Here is a 13,467-nt window from a genome sequence, read left to right as displayed (position 1 = left end):
TTTATACAATTATTACAGTATTGCAGTAGTCTGCATAATAGTAAGTCTTCTATTTTTTGTTTGAATAAAAATTCAAAATAGAAAGCAAGAGTAATATCAGAGGGGCCTGGAGACATGACTGATGAACAAAGAAAATGTTATTTTAGAGCCAGGAATGTCTGCATTATTCATTCTGGGCCTTATTTTGAAATTGTCATATTTTTTAATTTTTGTGAAATTGGCCAAATTGCAAATTTCTGACTACATTATTGGGTAGTTGAAATCAGTAAATGGGCAGTTTCTTGTACTCAATCGATAGAAAAAATGGAGTTCTAAAGAAATAGCTACGAGTTTGGTCGACTGGAACAACGGAATTAGCCGAAAATAGGGCTCAAAGTGGGTGAAATCGCCGATTTGTAAATATCGCCGAGGTCGCTAACTTCACGAGAGCATAATTCCATCAGTTTTCCATCAAATTTCGTTTTTTTTGGTGTCATTACAATTGGGAAAAGATTCTCTTATCATTTCATAAGAAAAAATAATTTTTTTTTTTAAATTTTGCGACACCAGGAGACATGAGGCCTCAGGATTGGGGGTTGCGACAATCAAGGGGTTAACCAAATTCTGTGGCTCTCTCATAAAAAATTCATTTTGATCTTTGACTCTCAGTCTGGTTAGCGGCTTGCTAAAAACTGAGTCATATTGGGACTTGAGTAGCTCACTCATTTCTTTACTGTCATCTGTGTAGGACCCATCTTGTTTAAGTAGGGGCCCAATACTGGACGTTGTTCTCAACTTTGATTTGGCATAGGAGAAGAAATACTTTGGGTTTCTTTCGATTTCATTTATAGCTTTTAGTTTTTCCCGCGATTCCTGACTCCTGTAAGATTCCTTTAGCTTAAGTTCGATGCTTGCTATTTCTCTGACCAGTGTCTCCCTACGCATTTCAGATATGTTGACCTCTTTTAGCCGCTCTGTTATTCTTTTCCGTCACCTGTAAAGGGAGCACCTGTCTCTTTCTATTTTACATCTACTCCTTTTTCTTAGAGGAATAAGCCTTGTGCATACATCGAGTGCCACCGAGTTAATCTGTTCTAGGCATAAGTTGGGGTCTGTGTTGCTTAGTATATCTTCCCAGCTTATATCGGTTAGGACTTGGTTTACTTGGTCCCACTTTGTTTTTGTTATTGAAGTTGAATTTGGTGAATGCTCCCTCGTGACTAATCTCATTATGTCGGTCTGGGGCTCCGCGCATACATGTCTGAACCTCAATTATGTTGTGATCTAAGTATATTGTTTTTGATATGGTGACATTTCTTATCAGCTCATCATTGTTAGTGAAGATGAGGTCTAGTGTATTCTCCAGTCTAGTAGGCTCTATTATTTGCTGGTTTAAATTGAATTTTGTGCAGAGATTTAAAAGCTCGTGTGTGTGTGAGTTCTCATCAGAGCTACCTCCTGGTGTTATTACTGTAACCCCATCTCCTGTATAAATTACTAAATTTAAAAAGAAAAACTTTCATTTTTCTTTTTAGGTTACTCTGCCTTGGTGGGATACTGCTGGTTTGTTGGAAAAAAAATGTTGTAGTTTTCTTTTTTTTTGGGGAGGGGGGTGACCCTGCCTTGGTGGAAGACAGCCGGTATGCTGAAAAAAAAAATTGATGACTGTAAACGACGATAGGTCAGCATCCTGCTCAGTAACATTTACTCTGACATTACTTGTACTGAGGAAAATTATCTGGGGTTCCATTCCTGAATTCATTTTTCCCTTTTCCCAGGAAAAAGTAACTCAGACCACATTGTAATTCCCCCATACATTCTTCCCTCAACTCTGTCAACTATGTGTCCATGTTTCTGATATGGTCAGAAAGTATATGTAGTAAAAAGTTTACATTTAATTCCAATTGAATGACCTACTTTATTGAAATACTGGAAAAAAATTTATGTTACATGACAGATAGGATTTAGGCTATTTTTTATAACACACTGGTCGTGTCCCACTGAGGCAGGTGACCCCAAAACAGAAGAAAAGCTTTCATAAAGTTTTTCTTCTTTATACATTTAGTAATTTATAGAAGAGAAAGAGTTACTAGCCCCTTGCTTCCTTAGACTAACTAGCCCCTTGCTTCCTTAGACTAACTAGCCCCTTGCTTCCTTAGACTAACTAGCCCCTTGCTCACTTAGACTAACTAGCCCCTTGCTTCCTTAGACTAACTAGTCCCTTGCTTCCTTAGACTAACTAGCCCCTTGCTTCCTTAGACTAACTAGCCCCTTGCTTCCTTAGACTAATATATAGTTACTAGCTCCTTGCTCCCCTAGACTAATATATAGTTACTAGTCCCTTGCTCCCTTAGACTAACTAGCCCCTTGCTCCCTTAGACTAACTAGCCCCTTGCTCCCTTAGACTAACTAGTCCCTTGCTCCCTTAGACTAACAAGCCCCTGGCTCCCTTAGACTAACTAGCCCCTTGCTCCCTTAGACTAACTAGCCCCTTGCTCCCTTAGACTAACTAGTCCCTTGCTCCCTTAGACTAACTAGCCCCTTGCTCCCTTAGACTAACTAGCCCCTTGCTCCCTTAGACTAACAAGCCCCTGGCTCCCTTAGACTAACTAGCCCCTTGCTCCCTTAGACTAACAAGCCCCTTGCTCCCTTAGACTAACTAGCCCCTTGCTCCCTTAGACTAACTAGCCCCTTGCTCCCTTAGACTAACTAGCCCCTTGCTCCCTTAGACTAACTAGCCCCTTGCTCCCTTAGACTAACAAGCCCCTTGCTCCCTTAGACTAACTAGCCCCTTGCTCCCTTAGACTAACTAGCCCCTTGCTCCCTTAGACTAACAAGCCCCTTGCCTCAGACTAACTAGGCCCTTGCTCCCTTAGACTAACTAGCCCCTTGCTCCCTTAGACTAACTAGCCCCTTGCTCCCTTAGACTAACTAGGCCCTTGCTCCCTTAGACTAACTAGCCCCTTGCTCCCTTAGACTAACTAGCCCTTTGCTCCCTTAGACTAACTAGCCCCTTGCTCCCTTAGACTAACTAGGCCCTTGCTCCCTTAGACTAACAAGCCCCTTGCCTCCTTAGACTAACTAGGCCCTTGCTCCCTTAGACTAACTAGCCCGTTGCTCCCTTAGACTAACTAGCCCCTTGCTCCCTTAGACTAACTAGCCCCTTGCTCCCTTAGACTAACTAGCCCCTTGCTCCCTTAGACTAACTAGCCCCTTGCTCCCTTAGACTAACAAGCCCCTTGCCTCCTTAGACTAACTAGGCCCTTGCTCCCTTAGACTAATTAGCCCCTTGCTCCCTTAGACTAACTAGCCCCTTGCTCCCTTAGACTAACTAGCCCCTTGCTCCCTTAGACTAACTAGCCCCTTGCTCCCTTAGACTAACTAGCCCCTTGCTCCCTTAGACTAACTAGCCCCTTGCTCCCTTAGACTAACAAGCCCCTTGCCTCCTTAGACTAACTAGGCCCTTGCTCCCTTAGACTAACTAGCCCCTTGCTCCCTTAGACTAACTAGCCCCTTGCTCCCTTAGACTAACTAGCCCCTTGCTCCCTTAGACTAACTAGCCCCTTGCTCCCTTAGACTAACTAGCCCCTTGCTCCCTTAGACTAACAAGCCCCTGGCTCCCTTAGACTAACTAGCCCCTTGCTCCCTTAGACTAACTAGCCCCTTGCTCCCTTAGACTAACTAGTCCCTTGCTCCCTTAGACTAACTAGCCCCTTGCTCCCTTAGACTAACTAGCCCCTTGCTCCCTTAGACTAACAAGCCCCTGGCTCCCTTAGACTAACTAGCCCCTTGCTCCCTTAGACTAACAAGCCCCTTGCTCCCTTAGACTAACTAGCCCCTTGCTCCCTTAGACTAACTAGCCCCTTGCTCCCTTAGACTAACTAGCCCCTTGCTCCCTTAGACTAACTAGCCCCTTGCTCCCTTAGACTAACAAGCCCCTTGCTCCCTTAGACTAACTAGCCCCTTGCTCCCTTAGACTAACTAGCCCCTTGCTCCCTTAGACTAACAAGCCCCTTGCCTCCTTAGACTAACTAGGCCCTTGCTCCCTTAGACTAACTAGCCCCTTGCTCCCTTAGACTAACTAGCCCCTTGCTCCCTTAGACTAACTAGCCCTTTGCTCCCTTAGACTAACTAGCCCCTTGCTCCCTTAGACTAACTAGGCCCTTGCTCCCTTAGACTAACAAGCCCCTTGCCTCCTTAGACTAACTAGGCCCTTGCTCCCTTAGACTAACTAGCCCCTTGCTCCCTTAGACTAACAAGCCCCTTGCCTCCTTAGACTAACTAGGCCCTTGCTCCCTTAGACTAACTAGCCCCTTGCTCCCTTAGACTAACTAGCCCCTTGCTCCCTTAGACTAACTAGCCCCTTGCTCCCTTAGACTAACTAGGCCCTTGCTCCCTTAGACTAACTAGCCCCTTGCTCCCTTAGACTAACTAGCCCCTTGCTCCCTTAGACTAACTAGCCCCTTGCTCCCTTAGACTAACTAGCCCCTTGCTCCCTTAGACTAACTAGCCCCTTGCTCCCTTAGACTAACTAGGCCCTTGCTCCCTTAGACTAACTAGACCCTTGCTCCCTTAGACTAACTAGCCCTTGCTCCCTTAGACTAACTAGCCCCTTGCTCCCTTAGACTAACTAGCCCCTTGCTCCCTTAGACTAACTAGCCCCTTGCTCCCTTAGACTAACTAGCCCCTTGCTCCCTTAGACTAACTAGCCCCTTGCTCCCTTAGACTAACTAGACCCTTGCTCCCTTAGACTAACTAGCCCCTTGCTCCCTTAGACTAACTAACCCCTTGCTCCCTTAGACTAACTAGACCCTTGCTCCCTTAGACTAACTAGCCCCTTGCTCCCTTAGACTAACTAGCCCCTTGCTCCCTTAGACTAACTAGCCCCTTGCTCCCTTAGACTAACTAGCCCCTTGCTCCCTTAGACTAACTAGCCCCTTGCTAACTAGCCCCTTAGACTAACTAGCCCCTTGCTCCCTTAGACTAACTAGTCCCTTGCTCCCTTAGACTAACTAGCCCCTTGCTTGCTCCCTTAGACTAACTAGTCCCCTCCCTTGACTAACTAGCCTTAGACTAACTAGCCCCTTGCTCCCTTAGACTAACTAGTCCCTTGCTCCCTTAGACTAACTAGCCCCTTGCTCCCTTAGACTAACTAGCCCCTTGCTCCCTTAGACTAACTAGTCCCTTGCTCCCTTAGACTAACTAGCCCCTTGCTCCCTTAGACTAACTAGCCCCTTGCTCCCTTAGACTAACTAGCCCCTTGCTCCCTTAGACTAACTAGCCCCTTGCTCCCTTAGACTAACTAGCCCCTTGCTCCCTTAGACTAACTAGCCCCTTGCTCCCTTAGACTAACTAGTCCCTTGCTCCCTTAGACTAACTAGCCCCTTGCTCCCTTAGACTAACTAGCCCCTTGCTCCCTTAGACTAGTCCCTTGCTCCCTTAGACTAACTAGCCCCTTGCTCCCTTAGACTAACTAGCCCCTTGCTCCCTTAGACTAACTAGCCCCTTGCTCCCTTAGACTAACTAGCCCCTTGCTCCCTTAGACTAACTAGCCCCTTGCTCCCTTAGACTAACTAGTCCCTTGCTCCCTTAGACTAACATACATATAGTGTATAAGTAATGTGGTGTATTACAAAAATATATTTTTACAGGAAAAAGTTAATTTTGTCAGTGAACACATCCACAAATTACCCAAGACTGAGGGTCTGGTTCCAATTTTCATCAATGCTCAGACAGGACAGTGGAGATCCCATTCCACTATCACTCTAGGGGCACGTGGTGATTCATACTATGAATACCTGCTCAAGCAGTGGATCCAAACTGGCCGCACCAAAGATTAGTAAGTGATGAAATCTATATTGTCATTTTTTGCCATTATCTCCCATTCTGTAGACACTGTGTGACCTCCTATGTGTTAAGTGCTTTCCCCCGGATTATAATACTATTGATAACTGAATGCTAATAAAATTAAAACACAATTTTGTATGAAAAGAAACAGAAGAACAAAAAAGTCACAGTTCTGTGACTGGAACAATACACAAATAACCTGCACATACGAGAGAGTAACTTATGACAATATTTGGGTCCCACTTGGACAGAGGACTGGTCACACAAGTCAGACTGAAACGTCTTAAGTTTCTCCTGTGTTTGGGTTGTGTATACAAAGAAACGGTTCGCAGGTGAGTGTTTACCAAATTGCTGGAAATAATGGACTTCTAGTTGATTTTCAAGTATTGTAATATAAAATTAAAAGTTTGATTTTGTTTATTGAAATGTAAATGAATAAGTACCATTAAATATAAATAGGAAAGGCAGGAGACCCCATGGTTCACTTCAGGGTGATATTCTGTAAAGGAGTTACTACATACTGTCTACAGTACCTCTCATTCTCTCCAGATACTTAAGATCAGGAAAGTATAGCAGAAGGCTCTCTCCCCATCTTCTCCAGCTACAATAAAAAGGGTTTTTGGAATTGGTTTTGTGTTGATTCTTCTATTTTCACAAGGCTACGGGTTTAGTAGTGGAGTTATAAGGATATATAAACTAAGTTTATCACTTAACCCTTTGGGGGTTTCGGCCGTACTAGTACAGCTTACGCCCCAGGGTTTTTGATGTACTAGTACGCCTAAATTCTAGCACCCTCAAATCTAGTGAGAGAAAGCTGGTAGGCCTACATATGAAAGAATGTGTCTGTGGTCAGTGTGTGCAGTATAAAAAAAATCCTGCAGCACACAGTGCATAATGAGAAAAAAAAAACTTTGACCGTGTTTTTGGATTAAAACAGCAACTTTGCACTGTATTTTGTATGGTATTTATTGTTGTATTCTAGTTTTCTTGGTCTCATTTTATAGAATGGAAGACATTTTACAGAAATAGAGATGATTTTGACTGGTTTTACAATGAAAAGTAGTTTGAAATTGAACTCAAAGTAGCAGAAATGTTCGATTTTTACCAAAGTTCAAAAGTAAACAAATCATGCCAAGCGTCCAATACACGTCAACTGGTGAGTCTAATATTCTTTCACAAGTGCGCTGATATTATTTATACCATTTCTACACTAATGCAATAGTCTACATAACAGTAAATCTTCTATTTTTTGTAAGAATAAAAATTCAAAGTGGAAAGCCAAAGAAATATAAGAGGGGCCTGGGGACATGATTAACGAACAGAGAACTTGTTATTTTAGTGCCAGGAATGTCTTTCTTGTTTATTCTGGACCCTATTTGGAAATTGGCATCATTTGAAATTTGTGTGAAATTGGCAAAATTGCTAAATTCTGACCACTTTATTGGATAGTTGAAATCGGTAAATGGGTGGTTTCTTGTACTCATTCGATAGAAAAAATGGAGTTCCAGCGAAATAGCTATGATTTTTGTCGACTAGTACATTGGAATTGGCCGAAAATAGGGCTCAAAGTGGGCAAAATTGCCGATGCATAAACATTGTTGAGACCGCTAACTTCGCGAGAGCATAATTCCGTAAGTTTTCCATCAAATTTCATACTTTTGGTGTCATTATGATCGGGAAAAGATTCTATATCTTTTCATAAGAAAAAATAATTTTTTTTTAAATTTTGGCAACCCTGAGAGCAAGTCTCTGAGAGGGCCTGGCGACCCTCAAAGGGTTAAACAATGTGCCAGTTAAAGAAATGATCTGCAGAATTCTGAAAATTATTTGGTTGATATATGATGGAACAGGCTCTAATAGTCTGAATAAACAAAATGTATTCATCTTCAGTTTTTAGGCAAATATTGAAAGGGAGAGAGACAAACATACTGTTGTGAATTTTATTGGTGTTATAGTACATACAAAAGCATACTCACCTCTTTACTCACCTACTTGTGGTTGCAGGTCATATGTCAGCTCCTGGCCCTGCCTCTCATCTTGCCACTTGTCAGAATTGCTTCTTTGTAGGCCATATCATACCTTCAGTGCTCTTCAAACTAAGTATGGGGCCTCCCTCCACTTCATCAAGATCATTCCACTTCCTGACCAGAAATGGTATCTAGCTTCAAGCTGTGCCCCTAAGTGTGTCTTTCTGGCCTCTCAGTCAGCCTCTCTCTATCCACCCTATCAACTCCTTTAGGTATTTTTGTTTATCATGTCTCCCTGTTTTTCTGTACTCAGATGTTAGTTTTTGTTCTATTAGCCATACTAACAAAGTGGAGCACTGAGATTCTGTGGAACAAAAAGCTTATCAGTAAATATAAAAAGGAGATGTGTCAAGAGTATAAGTCTGTCAATACTTGTGACTGTATGAGGTGTGGTATTTGAATGTTATGATGAGGCTGGAGGCAGTCTAGAGCATGAATATTATGCTGAGAATGAGGAGTAACTGAAATATAAAAAAATATGTGGTGGTATGACAGGTATAATTTAGGTTGAAGAAATGTAGTTGCTGAGAGGGCTTGGTCATTTAGAGGGAATGATGCAAGTGGGCATATAAACCTGGGGCAGATGAAAGTGTTGGGATGTCTCAGGAATGATTGTTAGGTTTTCTGAGGTAGAGGCTTGCATTGACAAAATTCCAATTACCCTCAAAACTGCAACATCTCCACCCATTCTTCAGAGAAATTCCTCCTGCTCTAATTATTATTGTTTATTAACCATACCCCGGCCGGGATTGAACCCGCGGTCAGAGAGTCTCAAAACTCCAGCCCGTCGCGTTAGCCACTAGACCAGCTAGCCACAATAAGATTCGTCCAACTAGGTATATTTCTACACCATAGGAAGGTTAGCACAGGCACCACTGTGACCACAAATGCAAGTTTTCACAGTCGAATCTCCAGCTAGCGTGGCCGTGACGAACTAGAGATACGTCTGTGAAAACTTGCATTTGTGGTCACAGTGGTGCCTGTGCTAACCTTCCTGTGGTGTAGAAATATACCTAGTTGGACGAATCTTATTGTGGCTAGCTGGTCTAGTGGCTAACACGACGGGCTGGAGTTTTGAGACTCTCTGACCGCGGGTTCAATCCCGGCCGGGGTATGGTTTGTTTGCAATCGTGTCATTACGATTTTGTGAGTCATTATTGTTTATTTCCAGTCTTAGAGATGACTTCAATGAAAGTGTTTCTGGAATGGAGCATCTTTTAGCAGCAAGAACTGAACCCAGCAATCTTCTCTTCTTTGGAGAGCTTCATGGTGGTAGCAAAAATTTTGTTAACAAGATGGATGAACTGACATGTTATCTCCCGGGAACTCTTGCACTTGGCGTTCATTATGGAATGCCTAAACATCACATGACATTAGCAGAGCAACTGATGTACACATGTACCCTCACCTGGCTCCGACAACCTACCAACCTTGCTCCAGAAATCACTTACTTTAATACACAGGTACCGTTTAATTACATTTTCTAGTTATTATTTTTACTGAGAGTGGCAGAAATTCTCATTAGCCTTCTTCAAATTTCCAAAACATTCACTTAACCCCACACAGGCTCAGCTAGTTTTTGTAAATCTGATAATGTAATTGTATATAAACATTTTTGTATATAAATCCTAAAATATAAATATCTTCTTCCTTTGCAGCCCACAGGCACCAATGAAGACTTCTTTGTGAAGAATAATGATGCTCATTATCTGCTGCGACCAGAAACAATTGAGTCGTTATGGTATATGTACCATCTAACAGGAAATAAAACCTATCAGGATTGGGGCTGGCAGATGTTTCAGGTAATATATACTGTTTTACATATGATTTGTTTACAGTCATCACAGATTTTGCCGGCTACATAGGAACTTGAAAGGTCCAGTTGCAAATCTGGGGCTAGTGTTATGCCTCCCTTCTGATATACATTCTCATTTGAAATGTGATGGCCATAAACTTCTGGCAAGACAGTAGTTGAGCTATGGTGAAAGGTTTCTTGCTTTTGTCACATTATCTTTGTGGAAAACAGACTGTGATTTAAAAACAGTATACAAAGTTTCAGATATTTTGTGTGTGGATTGACACACTTTTTACCTAGGATTTGTGCCAGTTTAGGCTTGAAATGCCAATGAAATTGATTTATTTAATGGACTCTCTCTTTACATAAATTAAACAAAAAATTATTTATTAGACAAAAGTATAAGATTTATTTTTTTATTAACACACCAGCTGTCTCCCACAGAGATAGGGTAACCCCAAAAACTCATTCACCATCACTCATTTAATAACTGTATTATGGAAGTGTGCTGACATTAAAGTTCAGATGAATACAGGCGGGCCCCGCTTTACAGCGTTTCGCTAATGTAGCGCTTCTCAGTTATACCCATTCTTCATTTATTCAGACTTCCTACAATAATTATATTCACCATTCCTTATAAGGCTGAAAATATATTAATCCTGTAACTGTCATGGCGTTGATCTTCACGTCTCCACTAGCACTCCTAATATTTTGAAAGGAAAAAAAATTTAAAAGAAAAGGGTAATTTTCTATAGGTAATAAGACAAAAAAAAAAAAAAAAGTTAGGACACTTAAGATATAAGGTGGCCAAGTTGGCAGTGGATGCTCACGTGACAGCAACATGGAGTCCTGCTGCTTGCAGAAATGTTGCCACTGTAACTTTTTTTTTAATTTACGTAGTTTTTGTTCTGATAATTACAAATTGCAGCAGATCTTGTGATTTTATAGCCACTGAAGCATGGTGACCCAAATAAACTTTCTCCATCATTTACATGTAATCACTGTCTTTATAGAGGCACCCAGATATGACAGTTCGGATGTCTCTCCAAACAGCCAATATCCCAAACCCCTCATTTAAAGTCGAAGCATTGTACTCCCCACCTCCAGGACTCGTGTTCTTCTATCCAGTTTCCCTGAATCCCTTTGCAAAATGTTACCCTTCTCACACTCCAACAACTTGTCAAGTCCCAAAAACTATTCATTGCCAGTCACTCCTGTCCTAAATACAGCTAGCCCTCCACTGTTGCGAGTTCCACTTTCGCAAGCTTCGAACATTCGCAATACCCAGCCGCCCAATCATATTTACCAAACAAATGCAGGAAAAATGTACGGGAAAACACTTCCCACTGTGTCCCTACTACCCTCCCAAGAATCTCCTTCCGGTATTCTGGATGCACAATCTGAAAGCATGGACCACCAACATCATCTGTATGGACCAGTTTCACCATTGCTTCCTGATGGAGGTACGGGCGTACCTACAAGAGAAGGGCCTCCCAAACAAAATCCTCCTGCTTCTTGATAATGCTCCAGGTCACCCACCATCACTGGAAGGAATGTATGATTTTGCAGGCAGAGAGTGAGGATGAAGAAGAGGAGAGTGTTGCTGAGGCCAATCGACATCAAACCCTCACCCTTGAATAACTAGGGCAAGCGATGAGAATGACAGCACAGCTCAAACAAATTTATTACAACATAGACCCATTGATGTTGACGGCTTTGAAGGTGATGAGCGACATTGATAGAAGCATAATTCCCTACAAAAACCTGTATAGATATGAAGAGGGAACGGTCTCAGTTGCCCATCACAATGTTCTTTACAAGGAAGCCTGCCAATACCCCTGCTGCTACCCCTACCGCCTCACATGAACCTCAACCCGTAGCAGAATCTGACTCCGTTGCTAACTCTGACTCTAGCAGTTTTGGCAGTGATAATGGCAGTAAAAGTTAGAAACCACACACTAGACTCATCATGCCATGCAGTTACACTCCATGTAATCACCTCCATTCAACTGTCATCAGTAACTGCATGGCTAACTATCATCATCATCATCATCACAAGTCGTCAGAGTTTGTCTGCCTAACCTTGCGCATCAAAACATTCGCGAACGCTACAGTACAGTACGTACTATTATGAAATTGAGACACCTGTGCTACATCTGGGTATCTTTATTGTAGACGTTTCGCCATCCAGTGGCTTTATCAATACAAATTCCAGGGCATAACTTGAAGACAGGAGAACTATGTACAGAAGATGAGGTAATCAGTCCCTCAACCTAGCAGTAGGTGCGAAGAGCACCATAGTCGTGGAGATTCTGAAGCAGAAGCAAGGCGCCTGACGCTTATATAGTAACGTCAGGTGGAAATGGGACGGGTAGCAGACGAGGGCATAGTCACTGGCCTACCAGTGACTATGCCCTCGTCTGCTACTCGTCCCATTTCCACCTGACGTTACTATACAGTGGACCCCCGGTTAACGATTTTAATCCGTGCAAGAGGGATAATTGTTATGCGAAATAATCGTTATGCGAATGAATTTTCCCCATAAGAAATAATGGAAATAAAATTAATCCGTGCAAGACGCCCAAAAGTATGAAAAAAAATTTTTTTTACCACATGAAATGTTAATTTTAATACACACAAACTGAAAAAGGCATGCACAATTACATGACACTTACTTTTATTGAAGATCTGGTGATGATTGATGGGATGGGAGGAGGGGAGAGCATTATCTTCTTACTGTTTAGAAGGGGAATCCCCTTCCATTACGACTTGAGGTAGCAAGTCCTTTTCCGGGGTTACTTCCCTTCTTCTTTTAATGCCACTAGGACCAGCTTGAGAGTCACTGGACCTCTGTCGCACAACAAATCTGTCCATAGAGCTCTGTACCTCCCGTTCCTTTACGATTTGTCTAAAATGGGCCACAACATTGTCATTGAAATAGTCACCAGCACGGCTTGCAACAGCTGTGTCAGGGTGATTTTCATCTATAAAGGTTTGCAGTTCAACCCACTGTGCACACATTTCCTTAATCTTTGAAGTAGGCACAATGGATTCCACAACTGGCATAGGCTTCTCAGGGTTAGCCCCAAACCCTTCAAAATCTTTCTTAATTTCCATACTAATTCTCACCCTTTTTACCACAGGGTTGGCACTAGAAGCTTTCTTGGGGCCCATGGTCACTTATTTTCCAGAAACAGCACCGAAAACACTGTAATAATACGAAATATTCCGAGTGTATGCTTGGATGTTACCGCGGAGGCTGGCTGGTAAACAATGGGACGGGCGGCACATGTGAGGGCACATTGGACGCGTCTCGGACGAAAATCGGTGAGCGGGTTTTTAATCGGTATGCGCGGCAAAAACTTTGCGATAAAAGTAAGCGGTATGCGGAAAAATCGCTATGTGATGCCATCGTTATGCGGGGGTCCACTGTATAAGCGTCAGGCGCCTTGCTTCTGCTTCAGAATCTCCACGACTATGGTGCTCTTCGCACCTACTGCTAGGTTGAGGGACTGATTACCTCATCTTCTGTACATAGTTCTCCTGTCTTCAAGTTATGCCCTGGAATTTGTATTGATAAAGCCACTGGATGGCGAAACGTCTACAATAAAGATACCCAGATGTAGCACAGGTGTCTCAATTTCATCTTGTCGGTATTGTATACCATTCTTGTACGTACTATTATATTTCCCTACATCATATTTATGCACCAAACATTCCCGAATTTTCAAGATTCATGAGGTTATTGATTCCCTAACCCTTGCGAATGTGGAGAGCCTCCTGTATCTTAAATATTATTTTTTTTAACTAACTGGCCAT

General features: G+C 42.5%; 1 protein-coding gene across 2 annotated transcripts in view; it reads left to right on the top strand.

The window, feature by feature from the left end:
- alpha-Man-Ib (alpha-Mannosidase class I b) overlaps positions 1-13,467 on the top strand; it is a 73,168-nt gene that overhangs the window by 52,714 nt on the left and 6,987 nt on the right. For both annotated transcript variants that reach the window (XM_070100863.1, XM_070100864.1), the window contains exons 8-10: positions 5,631-5,818; positions 9,025-9,316; positions 9,512-9,655. In XM_070100863.1, coding sequence (XP_069956964.1) covers positions 5,631-5,818; positions 9,025-9,316; positions 9,512-9,655 — 624 coding nt within the window. The remainder of the gene's footprint in view (positions 1-5,630; positions 5,819-9,024; positions 9,317-9,511; positions 9,656-13,467) is intronic.

Source organism: Cherax quadricarinatus, chromosome 75, assembly GCF_038502225.1.
Source record: "Cherax quadricarinatus isolate ZL_2023a chromosome 75, ASM3850222v1, whole genome shotgun sequence".
In the NCBI taxonomy this organism is placed as follows: Eukaryota; Metazoa; Arthropoda; class Malacostraca; order Decapoda; family Parastacidae; genus Cherax; species Cherax quadricarinatus.
The sequence above is the reverse complement of the archived record's forward strand: the minus strand, read 5'-3'. Positions and strand labels throughout refer to the sequence as shown.